Source organism: Drosophila ananassae, chromosome 3L, assembly GCF_017639315.1.
Source record: "Drosophila ananassae strain 14024-0371.13 chromosome 3L, ASM1763931v2, whole genome shotgun sequence".
In the NCBI taxonomy this organism is placed as follows: domain Eukaryota; kingdom Metazoa; phylum Arthropoda; class Insecta; order Diptera; family Drosophilidae; genus Drosophila; species Drosophila ananassae.
The window spans coordinates 13,072,893-13,095,178 of NC_057929.1; the positions used below are offsets into that span (position 1 = coordinate 13,072,893).

A 22,286-nucleotide genomic window follows, 5' to 3' on the forward strand; every position below is an offset into this window, starting at 1 on the left:
TTATAAATAATGGCAGAGCCAGCAATTATCTAGCCATATTATTAAATTACGCTCTTCTATATTTATATGGGTTACCAGCACCACCAGCAGATAAGAATCGTCGGAGTTGCGAGGCCTGATTCCGTATCTTATCGAACGGAAGAACGCCTAATTGCCGGACACGACGACAGACACATTACGTATGATTTAGTATTAAAGGCCATGCGTCATGGTCATAGTGAGGCAAGTTAAGATGAACGAGCAGGTTGGACACTGAAACAAATATTGGTTACAATGTCTAATATTAGATAATACCTGCCTATCGGTCTAATTGGGCTTGATCTGAAGTGGGTCAAAAGAATCTCATTTTTAAAGAGCCTATTTCTGGCTCGTCTGTTAACTTAAAAAAAAAGCAAAGAAAGAATAAAAACAATAACACAACAAACGCCTGAGCCGCAAGCGTACAAACCGAAGCCTTGGCCATAAAATTACGTATACGCGCAGTTGAAAGCTGCAGCCATATAACTTCCCACTTCACCGTTGCCATTCCTGTTCCGGCTTTCTCCAACCTCCTCCCTTTTCCTCACTCCTCAATTCCTCCTCACGGACCTGGTCCGGTCACTTGCCGCACAATAAGCCAGCAGCCGGGCAAAAAGCAAATAAACAAAACGCCTGCCAGGTCGGGGCACTGCCACTTGATGCGAACGTGCCCAGACAACGGTGTGTGGCTAGGAAACGTGTTCCCGGCGCGACTCCTGGCTCCTGGCTACTGGCTGGCTATCGGCCATGCTGGTCACTCCGGCTTCGGTCCCGGCTTTAAAGTTTTTGGCCAGAGTCCAATGCAAACAGACCTGCTGCCGAACTAAGCTGTGTGTTTTGATTTGCGCAGGGCCTGATGCCGTGGCAGCCGTAGCTGCCGGTGCAGCCAAAATAGGTTTGCTGCCCAAAAATGCTGCCGGCTTTTACGTCACGGGCTTCCGCCTTTGACCAAGCTCTGAATAATGCAAATCCCTTAAATGCGCTAAACGCAGCTGGTGGTCTCTCTCCTCTGATCACATTTTTTCTCGCAAAAATCGAAATTTTCGATGGCGGCACGTTTCCCAGCCAATGCACTGTCTTTGGATTAGATTACTCGAACGTCATACTTGGTACTTGAAAAAGTGAAGAGTTATTTATGGTTTTTAGGGTAAAAGAACACTAAATAAAAAAAAATTAAGATATGGTTTTCTAGACACAATTGGTAGGGAATAGAAAATTCCTCATCCGATTCTAAAAAACTTTTCAATACACTCTGGTTGACATGTTGTTAGATGCTTTCTGTTTTTTTGGTCACATCAGCTTTTTGGCCGAATTGTCTTTTGTTTTTGTTGTGATTGTTGATTTGTTTCCGCTTCCACACCTTGCCGGCCAGGTGTCAAAGCCCTAACATTTCCCTCATCAACTTCTGTTTGGCTTTTGAGGTGGCACGAAAATTGTTTCGTTAACCCGTCAAGAATTTGGTTCATTCCTTTTTGGCAACTACCGGCTGAAGAGCCAACAAATATTTACACATCAATGGATATATACATTTTGTGAAATATTTCCACAATAATTGACAAATTCTGCCACTCGACCCGACTCGAAGACTCTCCGCTCGTTCATTGCACGCGCAACTGTTTCGACGTGTTCGAAAATATTTTTCAATTTTAGTCTAGTTTTGGGGAAATTTTTTGGCTCTCGACAGCATTTCAGTTGCGCTATTTTTGTGTTCATTTTATTCATTTGTTCCCGTTCATTTTGTTTCTCTGTTTTCTCTGTTTCACCCGGCCCGGCGGCCAGGCACAATTCTCAAAATCATTTTTTCCCCGATTTCCGTTGAGTTTTCCGCGCCGTCCGCGGCGCAACATGAAGTCAGTGTGTTTACCTCGCTAAAACTTCACTCGAGCTAATAATAAACCAGCAAACAATCGGACTTCGGCAACTGCAGCAGCACAGCATTGGTCCATTAGCCCCATTTTCTCCCGATTTTCCGTGGGCGATGAGGGATTTTCGGACGGCTCTGGGGGGTTGGGCGGTAATTTTCCCAGGGAAACAGGGCTATTCGGTTATTAATAATGCGTTCACAGGTTGTTGAAAAAGTAGTTGGCTTTATTCCGTAATAAATTATTATCCAAAGATATGACTTACTGTTTATATTAAAAGGTAGCCTTGCACTACGCATTCCCCGCCATTTAGTGGCAATTAGCTTTCCCTCAAAATCAATTTTCTGCCATTCCCTTCAGCTTTCAGCAACTAGATATTAAGTTTTCAGCTGCCCACAGCCCATCCATTTTCTGGGTCATTAATGGAAAATATGCTAGATATGTAGACAAATGGCATTATAAATTATTTAATTCAAAAGCGAACATAGTGCGTCCGAATTATCTGCTATATGACTGCCCGACCGCTTTGTTCTGACTCTCTAAGGTCGCCGGGCGAGTCGTTGACTGCTTCTGTTCTTTCTGGCGCCACATTTTATGACATTTCCCATCAGAAAATACATATTTTTGTTTTTGGATTTGGGGATGCGTGGCTGGTCTCTGCCGTCTTGATATATTTATTTTTGTTATTAAAAATAAACGGCATTTGGCCTTTACACGGCTCGTTGACAGCCAGCGATCAATGTTAGAGGAGAGTGCCTGAAAGTGAGAATTTATAAGCCGGCCAGACCTTGCTGCTTGAACTTGTGTCCAAGTGGAGCAATGACACCGAAGCTCTGCAGTGTCAGATGAGGATCAGATCTTACCAACCATTTTTGTGGATATGTCTTTCATTTATTTATATTATTTTGTGGCTATTGCCGTTGCTGGCCCACTTCCGGCGAGACTTGTTTACGTCTAACTAGCTGGTCGCGTAAACAAATGCACAGGTGAGTCGTATTTTTGGCCAGAACACGGCCCATTTGGATCGAATCGGAATCCGTTGGGGATTCGGTGGCGTCAGTGATGCGGCAGAGGTACTTCATCAGCCTGATTTGCATTTGCTTGTAAATACATTTAATTGGCATTTCTGCCAGACAGGGCAGCTGACTGCTCGTTTATTATAAAATGCGAAATAAAATAAGATACATGCGCATTTATTTCTGGACTCTGGGCTCTTGGCCTTTTTCAATTGCCAAAGGGGAACAAGTTTTTCGGGAGGAAAAGGATTCAGAAAGACTGAGAACTTTTGCGGCTAACCGCAAAACAATTAAATTTGATTGCCTTTTAAATCCTTTGAGGAATGTCCCCAGAGCACATGCACTGCAAAATATTAGGAGTGGAAGTACATTTAATATTCTTATAATATATATGGTACTTAAAAGTTAACCTATAGATTATAAAAATTGAATGGAATTATAAGAAGTATACATTTTTCTGTTTTAAAAGCTTTTTTTGCCGTGTAGAAACGTGCGTTGAGCACACGACTTTCTAATCCGTTCTGGCAAGTTTTGTATCTCAGCACGTACGCTCTACCCCGCCCACTTTTGAATGCGCCCTTTTTCACAGCATCCCCCTTGCCTTCGACCTTCCCCAGCACTTGGCACTCCCTCGGCACACGGACACCTCAGACTCAGCTGCGCCGGAGGAGCTGAGCTGTCATGAATTGGAGTGAATTTATTTTACCACAAGGATTGGTGTTTGATGTTGCTTGCCCCCCTTCTCATCCCATAACCATTTTGGCCCCTTATTTCGACTACATTCGGTTCTTTGTTTTGGCCGTGGCAACTTTGTTTATTTGCTCTTCAGATGTAATTTAAAGTCAGCCAACAATCGCAACTCATTGATGAAAATCTCGCATTGTTTAAAAGCGGGAAAATGCCTCAGCACTTTGGTATGCGAAAGTAGCGAGAAATAAATATTTAAAGATTGCCCATTTCCAGAGGATAATGACGTCACTGCGGAAATTCGCGAGGAAGAGCTCCAAAAGAGATAGAAAGGGAAAGAGAAATGAAGGATGCTCCAAAAAGTATGCAACGAAAAAGTATTTCAATCGAAAATGAAGCATGCTGCGAGATACAAGGAATATGGAATGAAAAACCAATTTGGCCGAAAGCCCCTCGCCACGGAAAAAATATATTTTTAAAGGATGTTATTTTTTGTAAATGTATTAAAGGAAATTGAACTACTGGGCCACTTCCGAGCAAGCTTATTCAATTAAAAGTTGTAGTGAATACTTATACCCTTCCGATCTCAGCGCTTCGAGTAGTATTTTTTTCAGTTAAATTCTGCCTATCCAAAATCTGACCCGATTTTTAAAAATTTTCGATCATGATTTCGGTAAAAAATCGAAAAATTTTCAGATGCAGATCTAAGAAGATAAGCGCTCTGATTTAAAAATGGTATTTCGTTTCAAAATCGGTTACCAAATAGCTGAAATATTGACTTAAAACTGTCAAGAAAGTTACCTTCTGGCCAAAAGTCTCCCTCCTACAATTTTTACTCTTTTTCAAAGGCATTTTTGTTCATAACTTCTTCAATATTTGTCCCATTGAAAAATGTTATACCTTCCCGATCTTAGAACTTCGAGCAGTATCATTTTCAATAAAAACCTGGACAACTAAAATCTGACCCCATTTTCGTAAATTTTCGAAGGGGGTACATCATGATTTTGGCCAAAAATTGACTCAAAATTTTATCTCTCAATTTTCACAATATTTAGATGCAGATCTAAGGAGATTAGAGTTCCCATTTCAAAATGGTATTTTTTATCAAAATCGGTTACCAAATAGCTAATATTTCAGCTACAACCAATGCCAATTTTTACGATTTTTCTAAGACATTTTTGTTCATAACTTCTTCAATATTTGTCCCATTGAAAAATGTTATACCTTCCCGATCTTAGAACTTCGAGCAGTATCATTTTCAATTAAAACCTGAACAACTTAAATCTGACCCCATTTTCGTAAATTTTCAAAGGGGTTACATCATGATTTTGGTCACAAATGGGCTCAAAATTTTATTTCCCAATTTTTACGGAATTTTGATGCAGATTGATGAAGATTAGAGTTCTGATTAAAAACATGTAAACCGGTTCAAAATCAGATGTTAAATTGCTTAGATATTTTCTTACGACTGCCTAGAAAAATACCTTGACCAAAATCCTTTTAGTTGGATATTATTTGTTATAACTTGGCTAATATTGGTCCATAACAAATAAGTTATACCTTTCCGAGATAGGATTCATAAGTACTCTTATTTTCAAAATTAATTATAGATTGTGAAATTTCTGGTCCGAGTCTAACATGCAAAATTAATAAAGAATCGAAGCTGATATTACCGAAAGCTCTTGAGAGAAAAATTTAAAATTTATGAGTAAATAAATGCAGAATTATGCGGCAGCATAGAACAAATTCTAGGACGTGCAATTTAGGACGTACAGACATAAATTTAATGCAAGAAAAACAATATGACGGGAGGCGTGCCAAGGGAAAAAAATCTCATCAACGTTCTGGGGCCAAAACGAGAAGAAATATTGAATGCAATTTTATTTGCCTCACACTCTCCGTACTCCGTACTCTGTGTACTCTGTGCTTGGGCGCTTGGCGAACTGCTGGGTGAATTATGGAAATATGCATCATATTATGCTGCAGCTTCTGCTGCTCGAAACCTTCTGCGAAATGGGTGAGAGCGTGCGTGTAACTATGCCACTTACTGTCCTACTGTCTATCTGTCTGACTGTCTTGGGTGTTTGCTTTGGGACTGCCATTGCCAGACTTTTGGAATTCCACGGAAAAAAAGGATATGTATTCTCGTAGTTGCAATATTTATTTTATACATATTACATTTTTAAGCATATTTGTTGCTAGGTTTATATATTTTTAAATTAAATGAAAAAGATACAATTTTTACAAGACCAGACTCCTAGATGTTTTTTTTCAGAGTGCCCTGCAGACAGCCACGTGGCGAACATCCTTTATGTCCGAAACACAGGGATTGCGGGACGTAAAGGGATATTTTGTATATATCGCATACCCACCTGCAAAAATCGCGAAATTCGTAAAGAGAATGGAACCAGGCGCTACTTTAAGGGCCCAGCCATTCAACTTGGCTCCAATCCCAACCGCAAGTGCTTTTTGCCAACCGCATGCAACTTGATAAAAGACGCAGTCATGGTAACCCACCTGCCACTAAATGAGTTAAGGTACAGGTATGTACAATGGTGCGTCCTTGTGTGGCACACACACACACACACTGTCCTCCACCCACAACGTCCTGGGTGATGTTTGTTTGTTTGGCTTTAGCTGTTTACGTGCAGTCATGCGAGACTCCGGCCCAAAAACCCCGGCTCCAGCTGATGCTGGAGAATCTGCCTCAATTGTGTTCTACTGCTTGTCCAAAAAAGAAAAAAAAAATAAATAAAAACAACACCTACTACCCCCCCGTAGTTTTATCTCATCAAAATCCAGTTTAAGATTTTTGATTTAATTCTGCTTTGTTTGGCAAGTTGGATCCTGCTCATGCCTTGTGTATCTAGAGCTTAGATTTCGGTTTGCCATGTCCGCCGTGCACTGCCCCCTGTCCTGTGTCCTCTGCCCTGCAGCCGGAATATGGCCCGGATCCGGGAAAATTTGTTTATGCCCGTCAAAAGACTGACTCTGTCAGAGACATATGAACTTGTAAAGGATCCACTTGGGCTGTCTAGCACTTGTTTGTATTTCAGTTGAAGCAAGGCAACTAGAAAGCCATGAGCCCAATCAAATGTTGGTTTCTATTGTTCAGTTAGATAAAATATACAAGAAATCTAGCCAAGATATTTTCCAAATTAGATTTCTTAAAAATTATCCAATCGAAGCTTAGCAAACTATTAAATGAAAATACAAATTAAGTCCTAAAAATCATAACATTAATTGAAATAACTTGAAAATCTGGTGTGTTGCATCTCAGATATTGTAATATTTCAATTCAGGTATTCAATGTCAATCGTTTTGCCATCGAAAATTGAATTTTGCAAATCAAATTAATTACGCTGCATTGGACAGAACACAAAAATAAATGTGCTGCAATTTGTGGCAAGAATAGCTCGAAGAGCTAGTGGCAAGACAATAGTTGCTGGCCCAGCACAAATCAAATCACGACAAATTAGTTGTAATTCAATTGCCGACTGTCGCTGTTTTCTGTCTATCCATCTGTTTCCAGGTCCCAGCTCCCATCCCTGTCTCTTCCACATGTTTGGGTCCTAATCCCCTTAAAAACTTGTTGATACCGAAAGCCTTCGCCCCATGACCCCGTCGCAAGGTGAATCGTCGTCTGCCGGACATTTCTGCAATTCATAACACCCCAGTCGTAAATATATATTTTTATACACCTGTATATAGGTATGTGGAAAGGGCGTTCTCTTGTACGGACAACCTCCGGGCATATCTATGAGCTGGCCACCCCGGCTAGCTGGCTACCTGGCTGACAAATATTTGACGTTTTAGTCTAATTAAATTAGCCACAACGCCGCGCGGCCCTCGGGAAAGGTATATATTTCTGCGTGGCAGTGGCAGCGTTTAAATTTCGCAGGTGGCACACGTTCAAACCAGCGCGGATATTGCGGTTGTATCTTGTGGATTGCCTCGGCGAATATATAATAAATACAAGTTATACCGTACGGGTTGTGCCAGGCAATTGTTAAACGTAAAACGTATATAAAATTCATACTCTTAGTCCCTTCAACTAAGCCGGTCACATGAAATTTCAACGTCCATTGTGCCAGCGAGTTGAACAATTGCACACGTTTCTATGCGCCGGAATGCAAGAAGTACGTACCCGTATCCGTATTCGGAAGAGTGGCTTAAGTGCTGACCATAAGCCAACTGAATTATATGGTTATAAATGTACTGGTCCATGGCCATTGTGTTTCCAAAGGTTCTGTTCTAACACTCTTCCCCCAAAAAGTCCAGAATTGAAGTTTTTTAATGAACTCAACTTTGCCAGATTGTGGGATACATCGATGGCTGCCGGCAAGTGCCATAAATTTATGCACAAATATTGCTTCCATCAGTTTGTCGCTGGGGTTGATAAAAGCGAATTTATTGTGACATTTTTATGAACGAGTATTTACCTGTTAAGCAACAATCGCCAGACACTTATATTTCTATTAAGTTAATTAAACAATGCGCCATCGGCCGCAGGAGGAGGCTACAATGGCCGCAATCGCCAGCTCACCCGGAAGTGTTTTTTGTGTGTGACACTCAGCCCCCTCAATGGGATCTCTGGCTTTTTTTATACTTTCCCCGGAATATGCAAAGCGTTTGCATTTTTTACGGCCAGTCGCAAACACTTTTAAATGCATCTGCAGCATCCGCATCCGCGTTCTCGTCCGCAGGAGCATAAAGCCATTTTAAAGCAAAAGCATGTAGACGGGATATTTTTTTACCCCGACGGATTACCGATTGGTACTCGGTTGTTCTGAAACCAAAAAAAAAAACAGTCTTTAATATTCATTTGGCATTGTTAACACATGCGGAGAGAAAAGACCAAAATAAGTATTAATAAAATTATCAGAAAAAGAGGGTCTCGGCTACTGGGGGATAGCCTAGAACTATTGCTGAACAAAGAGTCGGAAAAAATATTAAATATAGAAGACCGAAGCCCGGTCGGCTCGGTGATGTAAACAATCAAATCAAAAATCACAAAGTATCATTAAAATTACAGCTGTGCCAAGTAAGGGAAGTGCAACCGAAATATTTGCGCAATGAGAACGAGAAAATTTGAATCAAAACAGAAAAAGTGATGGAATTAAAAACCACAATTGGCCATTAATGATTTGTGTGTGATTTCGCGAATATACGAGTATATTTTAGTATTGCATTCGACGCGCGTTCGAAAAGTCGCGATTATGTGCAATTTTTGCCCTCTAATCAAGTCAAAAATTGCCCAAAAGTTAAGTCCACAAAATGCAGTTGCCACTTAAAAAGGGCTTAGCCGGGCTTGGCCAGCTGAAAAAAAACAATATAAACAGCTTAAATGGAAACTTTTAACTTTTTTGCACGCCGGAAACCAGAAACCATAAACTAAGACAAAAACCAACGCACACACTCCGTCCAGACTCCGACTCCGCAATAAAAGCAAAATTCAACTCGAAAGTTGCATTTGGCCGGGCTTAGTATCGGACTTTTTTGGCTTAGCCATTGTGTATATAAATAATATGTATATACAGTAGTTTTTTGTGCGTGTTTATTTTAAGCCCTTTGACATGGAGCCAAAGTTTTGAGGGAGTTCCAAGCCGGACTGCAGACTGTACATGGAATATTAATTGTACTCGGCTTTTTGTTAAGTGAATTGTAAAATAGAAAACTAAGACACTAAAAACCAGCATGGGTCGCAAAAAGAAGCTGCCGACAGGCGTAAGTAAGAGCCTAAAGTGGCTTAAACCAAACAAAGTATAACCAAGAAAGTCACATTTGCATATTAGCAGCCAGTTGCCTCTTAAAGTTGCCAGTTGCCAGTAGAAACTTAGCTTGAATGCCGCTGAATCCCATGTCATTTAAATGGAAGCCCGACAATCGTCCAAGATCCATATCCGGATCCGGATCCAACACCGCCACTTTGCACTTAATTTTCTTGTATGTTTATTTTTTATTTATTTGCAATTCCGTCGCTCTCATGAATTCCCCGCCATAAACACCCACATACTTCCAACTCACCTCAACCTCCCCCTTCTGTATTTTTTTTTTAAATATGCCAGATATCGTCTGGAGGCAACAACTCCGCCAACGCCCCCAAAACGGTGGGCGGGTGCTGTGTGCCACTGGGATTACCACAACCTTTGCTGCTCGAGGAGAAAAAGTTCCTGCTGGCTGTCGAGCGAGGGGATATGCCGAATGTGCGCAGGTGAGTGCCGTTTTTTCTGCCTCCAAATACCTTAAAAAGGATGAAGGATATAGGGTCTGGATAGGGGAGAGATAAAGCTAAGTCCTTGCCTAAATAAAAGATACAGTATGATGATTATATTTGTAACATTTTATTCACATACATATTTGAATATTTTTTAAGAATTCTTGTATAATTAGAACAGAAATGATTAGTTGTATATTTTCTCAAAAGAAAACTCATATACTTTTAAACTTTAAAACATTTAAAATCATTTGAAATTATCAAAAATCCCCATTTCCCCTAAGAGGTATCCAAGTTTCGTTGGTTGTCAGCCCATTGTCAAGGGAAGCCCAGGTGTCGACTGGGCTGGGCCACACAGGTAACATAAATCCCTTCGGGACGCACCTTTGGTGTGTTTTGGGTTGTTCGGCGGTGCCACCATCATGCTGGGTGGTTTCATTTATTTGCACACGCACCCACCACCGCCTGAGGCCCCAGAATGGTTGCCTAACTTGTATCTTACAAGCCACTTAATAAGCAATATGAGGGCTCCACATCTCACATTCCCATTTGCGTTACTTTCTGCTCGTTTACAGCTTTACTTTAATAAATGCACAATTAATTTCGAGTTTTTTTGGCAATGAATATATGAGAATATAGGAAAAAAATTCAATTACGGGAGGTCTTTATGGAATAATAAGGAAAAGAAACAATATACTCTACTTTCCTTGTTCGGAATATGAAGATATTTAAAGAAAACCTGACATAAGCCAATAATAAAAGTTAATATAATATATTCCTATATATAGAACTCTGAAAAGATTTGGTCGACAGGGCTGGCGGCCGTTTATGAACAATTTTTTATTGTTTTGATCGGGGGGTGATGATACGAGTAGTAGATTCGATGGTACGGGGAGTTGTTGTGCTGGTGGTGGGGGTGCTGGTTGTGAAGGTGGTATATGAACAAGCAAACAATCGGTGTCCATTGGTGTCCTTTTTCCCGTTGTGAATCCTGTTCTGGCTGTTCCTGTTGTACTGGATGTGGTTCCCGTAATTGTTTGAAGGAGGCATGCATATGTTCCGTGTGCCAAGTGTCGAGTCGGCCGAGCATCTTGTTGGGTATACACTATACAGGTTATACAATCTAATCCTAATACAGGCGCTAATACTAAGTCTAATGCTAAGGAAGTTACTAAGGAATACTAATCTTGTTCTCGAGGACAGGCGATGCGACATTGATGATAATGTTGTGGTTGTTATGGTGGGAGTTACTGTTTGTGAATTGATTACGCTAAGGGTTTGGGATATTGTGGTGGCGATGCCGGGACATAACTTAAAAGTTGATGAAACGATACGGATTGTAGCTTTTCATCTCGTCAAGGGTATAGCGGTAGATGACCTTCGAGGGCTCCTCCTCGGAGCCAACAGAGTCGTCCTCTTCTTCGCGAATTTCGTTCAATCGCTCCACCCGGATACCTTTCATCTGGCAGGCGCGCCGGTAGAGTTGCTCCTCCCTGTCCATGTAGAATTGGCAGGAAATGGGATGGTGTTGCATAGCTGGCGGTCCTGCTGCCAATGGATGTCCTGTGAATGGACCACCGGTCGCAGTATACGCCGCTGCATTGAACCAATTTGGAGCCATTCCTCCGCCGGCCACAATCTTCACCGTTTGAGTCTCTGGAAAACGTAAAGGTTATAATGTTTTAATGAAATTCGAAGCTATTTCGGAGGACGCACCCTTGTTCTTTTGGGCCATTTTGATGACCAAGCCTTGACCCTCGCCGACTTCCATTTCGAATCGACTTCACGCAAATCGCCGGGATCGAGGGATGATTATTGGTGTTACAAATAATTTAATCGCCAAATGTGGGTGGGTTTTTGTGGTGTGTTATTACTGTAATCGCGTCGTAAAAGCGTAGTCCGTTTCTTCTTTGAATTTTGTACAACAATTTATGTTGACGAACGATCATTAACTGAAAGTTTTCGTCTTTTTTGGTCGGCAGATGGTTATAAATTGTGACAGTTGACCAGCCAGGGCAACTAGATTTCCATAGCAGTGTTGGTAACAAAATAAAAAGTTAATACCCACTCGGACTTCTTCTTCCTTTTCGTGTCAGCCCTGAAAATGAAACGATTTTCCTTTCCTCACTTTTTTGTGTTTTTTGCCGTATTTGGCACTCGATTGATTGGCAAAGTTTTTTGTTGGCCTCTCTCCGTAATTAGAAACTTTTCGACCAACTTTCGACTGCTCGGGCATCGCGAATCGATGATGAAGAAAAGCAAAAGTAATTTTGTCCTTTTTCTGCAACGAAAATTTGCTTAAATTAACAGCGAGCCCCCTGCTCGGTGGCCATGTCTTTTATTAAGAAAATTCCAATAATTGCGACGACATAATTCCCTTGCAGGATCTTGCAGAAGGCGCTGCGCCACCAGCACATCAACATCAACTGCATGGACCCCCTGGGCCGGCGGGCCCTCACCCTGGCGATAGACAACGAAAATCTGGAGATGGTCGAACTGCTTGTCATCATGGGTGTGGAGACAAAGGACGCCCTGCTCCATGCCATCAATGCGGAGTTCGTTGAGGCCGTCGAGCTGCTCCTCGAGCACGAGGAGCTCATCTACAAGGAGGGTGAGCCCTACGTAAGTCTTTCTTTCCTCCTTTTACAGGGAAAGAAATTTAAGAAATGCCAAACAATTTTCGTTGCCAAGATATTTATTCAAAATGGTTTGGGAAGGTTTATTTTTAGCGAATTTTATTAACGTTAACTGGACAAAAAAGCGACTAAAAGTATGCTACAAGCTATTTATTTTGGGAGAAGTTCCAACTATCATATAGTACTTCTTAATTTGACCCATAAATAAAATATATTTCTCTGTGTCTTTGTCTGCTGTGCTCAGCTAATTTGCGGTTACCGTCCCATTGGCTTAGGCCCCGGTAACTTGAAGCTAACACGATTTTAATCAGTTTCCGTGTGAGGGGCTTTTGGGTGTTGGAGTGCTGAGCAGGATGCCTCGTGCCCGTCCTTCGGGATCAGCGTCGCCATCGGGCACGTACACGCAGCATCTCAAGGCTCGAGTGATTGGGAGTGTGCGATAAGCGGCCAGTGCCCTTGCCCGCCACATCCTGCTCCTGCCGATCCGTCTGCTCCGCAGTCCCTGTGCTCCTTCTGCTCCTGTATCTCCGGTTTACGTTTATTGCAAATAAAGTCGTCGGTCGGGATACCGACTGCTCCTGCCCGGCACTCCGCCTCCGCCAGATACTCTCGCAGTGCCAGACACCGCTCATATTTATGCACACTGGCACGCTTCATTAGGCAGCCATTGGGCGCTGTTGGAGCGTGAAAATTACTATTGTAGCGCATATGCAATAAAACGTTTAACAGGCTTAATAACATCTACAAATGATGAAGACAGCCTGGATTTGAGTGGGGCTCCCAGCCAGTGCTTCTACCAAGTATTTTTTCGGATGTCCTTCAGGGAGGGTCAAGCACCGAGATTTTCCAGCAGTTAGTGTGGGGTCAAGACGGCAAATCGATAGTCAGCAGTATTATAGCTACTTTTTTAAGATGATTTCCAAGAAAAGTCTGGTGATTGGTTGTAAATGGTAATATTTTGAATTACTTTTTGATTTCCCCCCTCAGAGTTGGCAAAAGGTGGACATAAACACGGCCATGTTCGCTCCGGATATCACGCCCCTTATGCTGGCCGCCCACAAAAACAACTTTGAAATATTGCGTATACTCTTGGATCGAGGAGCAGCAGTTCCCGTGCCACATGATATACGGTAGGTCCTTTCTCCAAGTCACAAATCAAGGATAAAACTTAAACATTCCATTTCTATTCCAGTTGCGGTTGTGAGGAGTGCATGCGTTTAATGGCTGAGGATTCGCTAAGGCACTCCCTTTCCAGAGTCAACATCTACCGGGCTCTGTGCAGTCCTTCGCTGATCTGCTTGACCTCCAATGATCCGATCCTGACGGCTTTCCAGCTGTCCTGGGAGCTAAGGAATCTGGCGTTGACCGAGCAGGAGTGCAAAGCGGAGTACATGGACTTGAGGCGACAATGCCAAAAGTTTGCGGTGGACCTTTTAGATCAGACAAGGACCTCCAACGAACTGGCCATTATCCTGAACTATGACCCGCAAATGTCGAGCTATGAGCCGGGAGACCGGATGAGCCTGACACGACTAGTCCAGGCCATATCCTACAAACAGAAGAAGGTAATTTGCCAGGCCAATTTCCCCTGAAGCCAATAATTCGTTCTCTCGTGTTTGCAGTTCGTTGCCCACTCGAATATTCAACAATTGCTATCATCGATTTGGTACGAGGGTCTCCCTGGTTTCCGTCGCAAGAGCATCGTGGACAAGGTCCTGTGCATCGGTCAGGTGGCGGTCCTGTTCCCACTCTACTGCCTCATCTACATGTGTGCCCCAAACTGCCGCACAGGGCAGCTGATGCGCAAGCCCTTTATGAAATTTCTGATACATGCCTCCTCCTATTTGTTTTTCCTCTGTGAGTATCCTGTATCCGAAGGATTGCAGACACAAACAATACGAGTTTGAAATAATAGGATAGCTACGATGCAATCGACAAGCGCATATCTTTTAAAGACTGAATCCCTTGCCTTTGAAGGCAAATTTTACTCTTCACAGTTCAGGAAATGTCAGCAAACAGGTCAACACTTTACGGTTATTTTTGGCCGGGATTTATTTACCTGTGACTTGGCATTACCTGGAAATCCCATGCCTCCACTCATCTCTATTTACTTTCGCAGTCATTCTAATTCTGGTCTCGCAGCGGGCGGATGATGACTTTGTCCGCATCTTCGGCACGGACAGGATGAAGAAGGAGCTGGCCGAGCAGGAGCTGCGACAACGTGGCCAGGCACCCACCAAGCTGGAGCTCATCGTCGTCCTCTACGTGATTGGCTTCATGTGGGAGGAAGTCCAGGAGATATTTGCCGTGGGCATGAAGAACTATTTGCGCAACATGTGGAATTTTATCGACTTTCTACGCAACAGTCTCTATGTGAGTGTCATGTGTTTAAGGTGAGTTCTCTAAATGTAGGATATTATACTAAGTTATTCTCGGTGTCATGGAAATGGAAAGGAGAGCTATTGGTTCTTCTTATAAAGCCATTAAAAAGATAAAACTCTCTTGGCTTCTATGAGACATTTTTGCCATCATTATCCTTCAATAAATGCTTATTTGTCAGCACTATTTAAGCAATATTTTTTCTGATTCCAGAGCCTTTGCCTACATCCAACAGGCTACGGAAATATCGAGGGACCCCCAAATGGCATACATACCCCGGGAAAAGTGGCATGACTTTGATCCTCAGCTGATTGCCGAAGGACTCTTTGCGGCGGCCAATGTCTTTTCGGCCTTGAAACTGGTCCACATGTTCAGCATCAATCCGCACCTGGGGCCTCTACAGATCTCGCTGGGCCGGATGGTCATTGACATTGTGAAGTTCTTCTTCATCTACACGTTAGTGCTGTTTGCGTTCGCTTGCGGCCTCAACCAGCTCCTGTGGTACTTTGCGGCGCTGGAGAAGAGCAAGTGCTATGTCCTGCCGGGCGGGGAGGCGGATTGGGGTAACCATGGCGACTCCTGCATGAAATGGCGTCGCTTTGGCAAGTAAGTCCAGTCACTAGTCCAATTATCCACTCATCTCGCTAATTGTTCAATGTGTTTAGCCTTTTCGAGTCCTCGCAGTCGCTGTTTTGGGCCAGTTTCGGAATGGTCGGCCTGGATGACTTCGAGCTCAGTGGCATCAAGTCGTATACGCGATTCTGGGGACTGCTCATGTTCGGCTCGTACAGCGTCATCAACGTGATTGTTCTCCTCAACCTACTGATTGCCATGATGTCCAATTCGTATGCCATGATTGATGTAAGTTACCACGAACTTTGACCTTATTTATTCTTAAAATAATAACATTTCTTTGCAGGAGCACTCGGACACAGAGTGGAAATTTGCTCGCACTAAACTGTGGATGAGTTTCTTCGAGGACAGTGCAACCCTGCCGCCGCCTTTCAATGTCCTGCCGTCTGTGAAATGGCTGATCAGGATGTTCCGCAAGTCTAGCAAGGCCATTGATCGCCAGCGCTCTAAGGTAAGCTTTCAAGAAGGACTTCCGTTATCCTTTTTATTATTTATCCAATTTTCAGAAGCGACAAGAGCAGGAGCAGTACAGTAAGTACGACAATATTATGCGTTCCCTGGTCTGGCGATATGTGGCCGCCATGCATCGCAAGTTCGAGAATAATCCTGTATCGGAGGACGATATCAACGAGGTGAAGAGCGAAATAAGCACAATGCGCTATGAAATGCTAGAGATTTTCGAGAACAGCGGCATGGATGTCTCCTCGGCCAATAAGAAAGATAAGCGTAAGTATTCTTCTCCAAAAGACATACGATTTTTTTCGACAAAACCATTTACTTACCAGAACGAAGACCTCGACGCATCAAGGTCTGGGAGCGACGATTAATGAAGGGCTTCCAGGTGGCACCAGTTCAGTCCAGTTGTGAGAACGATGTCTTCGGAAATGTCAACGGCCAGGGCGACATGAGGGAGATCAAGGTGGAGTCCATACCCTCCAAGCCGGCCAAGGAGACCGCCAAGGAGAGATTCCAGCGAGTGGCCAGAACTGTTCTGCTGCAGTCCACTGCCCACAAATGGAATGTGGTCTTGAAAGCCGCCCAGGACTCTCAGATAGGACGATGCACTCAAAACGAGAGGAAAAGCCTGCAGAATCTGGGTAGAGCCATTGAAGAGGCCAAAAGGTGAGACCTACTTTTCTAATTAAGTTAATTAAATCCAGTTCAATACACTCCTCAGACTCATTATGATGAATCCCAATTGTCCTTCCGGTCGGGAGTCACCCATCCGCATTGAGTTCGAGGATGAGAAGACCAGCACTCTGCTGGAATTGCTGAATCAAATAAGTGAGGAAATCTCCCACAATGAAACGCCCAGGATCAAGACCATCTGGCGGCCACCCATTAAGTCCGTCCCAGCCCGAGCCATGGCCTTGAACAATGGCAGATCCTTGACCGCTCCTGAGCTGAAAGTCAGCAGGAAAGCATCACCGGCTCCTACGCCAGGGCCTACACCAGGATCTTCGATAAGCCAGCTGGCCAGACAAAGAGAGCTGCCTTTGTGTCCCAGCAAACTGGTGACCGATTCCACAGAAGGACATACTCCTGCTTCTGTTTCTCTTTCTAATCCTGTGCCTTTGAAGAAGGCAGCCCCCTTGGCTCCGGCACCGCCTCCGTATAAATCCAGACATACCCCCTTTTCCGTAGAGGGTCGAGTTCAGGCCAATAGTCGTACCTCACATGGTGTGCCATCTGGCAATTCCAATTTCGACATCCATGTGGTGGATCTGGATGAGCCGGCGGCCAGAGGGTCCTTGGCCAAGGACAATGTGTCCGATATTAGCTCGATTGCCAGTACGAGTCCCCAGCGGCCAAAACACCGAAACTAAATGTGATTGTGGCATGGACACGGGTGATAAATATCCAAAGTTAAAGGTCCTTCCAAACAAAAATAAAAGTAGAATGAAAATCTTTATTCTTATAACTTATTCACATACAAAAGAAAAGAATAAAACTATTTAGGAAAATTAAATTCCTTGTGTTTTTCTTAAAGTGGCTCCTGAAGGACCTTAAATGGCATTTACATATGTAGGATGCCCAATGGAGCATCCCTAGACTTGATGGACCCTTTGGGGTTTTTCAATTTTTTTCTCTTTCGGAAAAAAGAAACATTTTTGGGGAAAGCGTGCGGAAAGTCGAAAGCCGGAAGCATCAAAGCCAATTGAGACATAAAAAACACAAACAAGCGGCAAGAAATTATAAATTCAATTTGATGTCATATCAATTGATTTTGAGCTACATCATTTTGCCGCTCGGCATTCCATCGGCGGATCTGGTGCTGATATTGTGACTTTGTGGCAGTAAGTGGGTCACGCGGTGGCTGCCACTGAGGCTGGCATTTGATTTTGATGACGCGTGGCACTTTCAAATTTATGCGCCACTCTAAGCTCACTTTGTATGCGCCCAATGCCTCGGAAGGATGATGATGAACGTTCTTCAAAGTTTCAGGACGTGTGCGAGCTCCTTAGAGGGCCAAGCTCCTCCCTCTGTATGTGTCTGGGCTTCTGTATTTTTTGGTGAAACATGATGCTTTTTTGCTGACACTCCACCAGGGATAAACGCAGGTATTATGCTTATTATTCCAGCTTTATTTGGGGAGACGGGGGATTAGGATAAATATATAAATGACATTTTCCCTTTGGTTCGCTTTATGGCAGCTGGGCAATAAGTTATGTTAATGTGATTAGGTTACACATAATTCAACCTGATGAACTCAAGGACCTTGGCCAGGACTCCCCAAGAATTTGATACTGATACCGGTGTATACATTTCAGTCATGCCTTGCCTCCAATTACCCAAATAGTAGAACGCTTTCAAAAATTCCAAAAGTTCAGTTTATTTACACAAATTCATTTGAATTCCAGACAACGCACGAGCACATGTCCTTCGCTATTATAAGTATATGTATTTCGCTAGGCAGACAAATATACACAGAGATGGGCTAGTTGTTGGTTTCTAGGTTTAATTACATAGTACACTGTAACTTAGTCTAGGCTATAAGCTTTGCGTTTGCGATTGTGTTCAGAGTATACTATTAATCCGTGCGGGTCAGCTTCAGTCGCACGGCAATCCTCTTGCACTTCCACATCAGCTGCGTCTCCAGGATGCTGAAGGACATGGCCACCAGGACGAGGCCCAGGAGGAGATAGGCGCAGCAGGCGTACAGCTGCAGCTCCGGCCCGTTGAAGCTCCGGGCCGGCACAAAGTCTCCGTAGCCGATTGTCGAGAGCGTCACGAAGCAGAAGTAGGCACCGTCCACCAAGGACCAGTCCTCCCAGAGGGCGAAGATCACGGTGCCCACACAGATATAGCACATGAGAATCAACAGGACCAGGCTGATGGGCACCTGCTGCTCCGGCTCCTCGTCCTCGTCCTCCTCGGAATCCTCCGCCTCGCCGTCCGTGTCACATCTACGCCGCCGTCGAGACTCCACCTCTGGGTTGCCATGATGGCGGAGCTTCTTCAGCACAAACTGCTCGCTGCCGTGTTGCATGTACTCCCCGTCGTCGTCGGAGGTCTCCGTGTTGTTTGCCGTGCTGTCGTACAGCGTGCCGGTGGCATGCCTCTGGCAGCGGCGGGTCAGCAGCAGTGTCTTGCGGCTCAGCGGCTGCAGCGTGTGGCGGTTGTAGGTGGTGGAGGCGGTTCCCGCGCCCCCAGAATCCTGGGGCACGCCCATGGAACTGGCTATCAGCGGAACACGCGAGGGCGTGCCATGCGGGCAGTTGCTGGAAGAAAAAATGAAACACCAAGATGGTCTATAAATATTTATGCCACGGCTGACCATAAAATAAATCAATTAGGCATAAAAAGCAAACCCCAAAGCAGGACCCTTAGGCAGTAAAAAGGAAATAGCTGTCATGTACAGGATCAATCAATAAGGCATAAAACGGAAGACAGACGTGTGCCTAGGAGGTATACAGGACGTATGCATTATATTTAGACACTCGATTGTGGGAATCATCTTAAATTTGTACCAGTTCCTCAATGCTTCTTAAATCATGGAATCCTTAAGCTCATTTGGCAGCCTGAGTCAACTGCACTCCGTTGAAAAATTCGAAACTGACAAATCGGACCCGATTGACAATCCAAATACCTTTTGAATTGCAACGAACGAGCATTCCGGCCAAATTGCAACAGTCCCCAGGGAAAGCTGGTTGGCCGAAAGAAGGCTCCTTCCCAAGTGGTTCACTCTCTGTCAAATCAATTTTCCGAACATTTATTGAACTTGGCCAGCAGTCTTCCGGGATTTTGTGCTCTTGGCTAGGCAAACACTCGCTCGGAATGCACTCGAGAAGCGATTGGCTAAGCAAAGTGCCAGGACATCACTAGACATGGTTGGTTCATACTCTTTCAAAGGGTAGTATGATTTTGATTTGACGCCAAACAAAAGGATTTAATGGGAGTGGGATATCTTAAGTCCTGCTACTTTCCCAGTTCCATTCAATATTCATAATTAATATTCATATTTGAAACAATGGGGAAGGCTGTTTTCCCAAGTGCATGCCAAGGACCTGCCAGTTTGTTCAAGCCTTCTCTTCCTGTTAACCAATAGAATAGATCCAGTCGATCAATAACGACAACATCACGTGTGTGAACAGACATTTATATTATTGTTTGCTTAAGACGGCAACTCGACAGGATGTCTGCAGGACCTGCGGAACAGGGGCCTCGAAAGCTAAAGGATGGGGCGTGGTTGGAGCATTCGGTTGAGATTAATTGACCCGATTCATTGCGACTGAGTGCGCTGCTCGGCTTACAATTAATTACAGACAAGGCTGAAACTGAAAACGAAACTGAGACTGAAGAGCAGGGTGGCAGGTCCTTCGACTGCTGCTCCTGCTCCTGTTCATGCCGCTGCTGCTGCTGTGGGTGATGCTGCTGTTAACCGCCGGAGGGCACCCCGCGACGCGTGCACAGGTTCACTGTCAAAATTAATTACCAGATGCGGCTGCTGCTCTTGCTGGCAGCTTTTTATTAAATAAAATGCTCAAAATGTGCGCTCAAAAAAGAGCGAGGCGAAGGAAGCCATCACCAGAAGCGATGCCCTCGGCAATCTGGCAGAAAATGACGAGCCAAGTGGCATTTGGGCCAGGGGGCATGGCGCATGGGGCATGGGCGGATTGTTGAAAAGTGGGAGTGGCAAAATGCTGCAGCAAACATCTCATGCAAATTGTGAAGTGTTGATTTAAAGTGCAGCTGGCGAAAAGTTAGTTTACAAAATAAAATTAAACAGAAGCATACCCAGCCCCGACAGCGTTTCCCACTTTGATTTCAACTATGGGCAAAAAATAATGCTTTAAGCTGTCGGATTTTTTTGTTGCATCCGATTAGTTGCCACATTCTTGTGGTACATACCTCAATCGCTCCCTCTCCTGCTCCTCCTCGTCCTCCATTATGTCCACCGCGCCCGACGAGTTGGCGTTTAGAAGAGCTGACAATGTTTCTCCTGCCCCCGATGATGCTATTGCTGCTGCTCCGGCTCCTGTTGTTGCAGTTGTTGCTCCGCCTGCTGCAATGCCACAAATACCTGCGGCCATAAAACTGTTATCGGACAGTGTTGCCGCCGATGTTGCACCCAGTGGTGGGGGTGCCATGCCTTTAATGCCACCGGCCAGTTGTGGGCTTGTTGCTGCGGCCACTGTGTAGGTTAGCAATGGTGGTGCGGGTGTTGCTGCTGCGGTGCCTGTTGCTGCTGCTCCACCCGATGTTGCCGGTACAGGTCCTGCTGCCGGCAGCAATAAATCAGTGGATCCCGTGCCACAGTCCATCAGAGCATTGATCTCGTGCGGCAAGGGTTTCGTCACGAACTTGCCTCGTCGCACAGCTGCAACAAATTGATAATTAAATTCAAAATTGAATACAACATTGTTAATTTAATTCCAAATTTAATATGAAAGTCATTGCATTTTGTAACTGAATTTATGTTGTGTCCTAGCAACAGTTTGATTTAAAAAAGGTTCATTAAATGTATTATATTTTTGTTTAATTTAAATGAATTTCACTAACTTAAATTAAATATGTTTTTGCAATAACATTAACCAAAATACACACAACTTGGCACAATGATGGCCAAAAAGTTGGCGCACAAATTGGCAAAACAACTTCCGCCAACTGCCACACACGGTTTGATTATCCCGTTAGCCCCGTTAGTTCCGGTGGAAATGGAAGTGGACTGGAATGGGGCAGATGGGGAAAAGTGGCAGTTGCCCGCAGTTGCGGAAGGAGTGGCGGAAAAGTTGTGCATTTAGTGCAGAAGAGTGTGCGGAGGGGACAGGCTGCGAAATTATTTGCTTTGCATTTTCAAAGTTCGCCAAACAATGCAACAATGTGGCGGAACGTTTCGGATTCCCAATACCCCCGGCTTGCCCCGCTAATGCCCCTCGAAAAGCCAAAAGTTTGGCGTTAACTTTCATTAGCGGCTGCCAGTGACAGGGTCGTGATGTCAGAGGGCATTATAACATCTGGCGGGGCATGCCACAGTGGGCAATTGTTGGGGGCACAAAACAAGCCCTAAACTATTTTGAATTATTCATCAGATGTTTTTTGTTAAAATGATAAATTAAATTAAGATTTAGTAATCTTTTAGTAATATACCAAATACTTAATAGTCCCCTATCCTTGAGGTTATCCATCCTTTTCAACAACCACTGTTTTCAACTATCAACACCAAACTAGAAAAACAAAAAAAAAACCCCTAGAAAGGAAACGTATGTCTTTCACTTTCGGAACTGTCAGCAGGACGCTGGGAAATCGCGGTAGAGTGCGGTCTGCTCCGGAAATGGCCAATTTGAAAATATTTACTTAAACTTGGACACCGCACTCGCACGCTCACAAAAGCGCA

At 44.0% G+C, this 22,286-nt stretch overlaps 3 protein-coding genes across 5 annotated transcripts in view; 1 reads left to right on the forward strand and 2 right to left on the reverse strand.

Annotated features, from left to right (window-relative positions):
• Positions 1-7,459: 7,459 nt before the first annotated feature.
• On the forward strand, positions 7,460-17,417 carry LOC6496227 (transient-receptor-potential-like protein). 3 transcript variants are annotated; one of them, XM_014908205.3, is made up of 14 exons: positions 7,460-7,722; positions 9,151-9,310; positions 9,652-9,797; positions 12,185-12,422; positions 13,424-13,566; positions 13,629-14,001; positions 14,059-14,293; positions 14,556-14,829; positions 15,029-15,421; positions 15,481-15,676; positions 15,735-15,899; positions 15,955-16,174; positions 16,234-16,570; positions 16,626-17,417. In XM_014908205.3, exons 2-14 carry the CDS (start codon positions 9,281-9,283, stop codon positions 17,272-17,274), a joined length of 3,399 nt encoding a protein of 1,132 aa, XP_014763691.1. In that variant the 5' UTR covers positions 7,460-7,722; positions 9,151-9,280; the 3' UTR covers positions 17,275-17,417. The 3 variants fall into 3 exon arrangements, with proteins under 3 accessions (XP_014763691.1, XP_014763692.1, XP_001960491.1); XM_014908206.3 differs by having other exon boundaries at positions 7,460-7,605; XM_001960455.4 differs by having other exon boundaries at positions 7,460-7,598.
• Positions 10,602-11,803, reverse strand: LOC6494346. The gene is made up of 2 exons (XM_001960456.4): positions 11,517-11,803; positions 10,602-11,456 (listed from the first exon to the last, which is right to left on the reverse strand). The coding sequence occupies exons 1-2, from the start codon at positions 11,569-11,571 to the stop codon at positions 11,113-11,115; spliced, it is 399 nt and encodes a 132-aa protein (XP_001960492.1). The 5' UTR covers positions 11,572-11,803; the 3' UTR covers positions 10,602-11,112.
• An 848-nt stretch (positions 17,418-18,265) lies between the features above and the next one.
• The window catches only part of LOC6494345, a 41,676-nt gene continuing 37,655 nt past the window's right edge, over positions 18,266-22,286 (reverse strand). The window contains exons 8-9 of the mRNA XM_001960457.4: positions 20,801-21,269; positions 18,266-19,170 (exon numbers count right to left, since the gene is read on the reverse strand). Coding sequence (XP_001960493.1) covers positions 18,480-19,170; positions 20,801-21,269 — 1,160 coding nt within the window. The 3' untranslated portion in view covers positions 18,266-18,479. The remainder of the gene's footprint in view (positions 19,171-20,800; positions 21,270-22,286) is intronic.

Bases quoted from the DNA above. Each gene is read 5' to 3' on its own strand.
- LOC6496227 (XM_014908205.3), top strand. From the start codon at position 9,281: ATGGGTCGCAAAAAGAAGCTGCCGACAGGC. The intron at 14,002-14,058 runs GTAATTTGCCAG...TCGTGTTTGCAG, and splicing joins TATCCTACAAACAGAAGAAG to TTCGTTGCCCACTCGAATAT. The intron at 15,422-15,480 runs GTAAGTCCAGTC...CAATGTGTTTAG, and splicing joins AAATGGCGTCGCTTTGGCAA to CCTTTTCGAGTCCTCGCAGT.
- LOC6494346 (XM_001960456.4), bottom strand. From the start codon at position 11,571: ATGGAAGTCGGCGAGGGTCAAGGCTTGGTCATCAAAATGGCCCAAAAG. The intron at 11,457-11,516 runs GTGCGTCCTCCG...TACGTTTTCCAG, and splicing joins AATGGCCCAAAAGAACAAGG to AGACTCAAACGGTGAAGATT.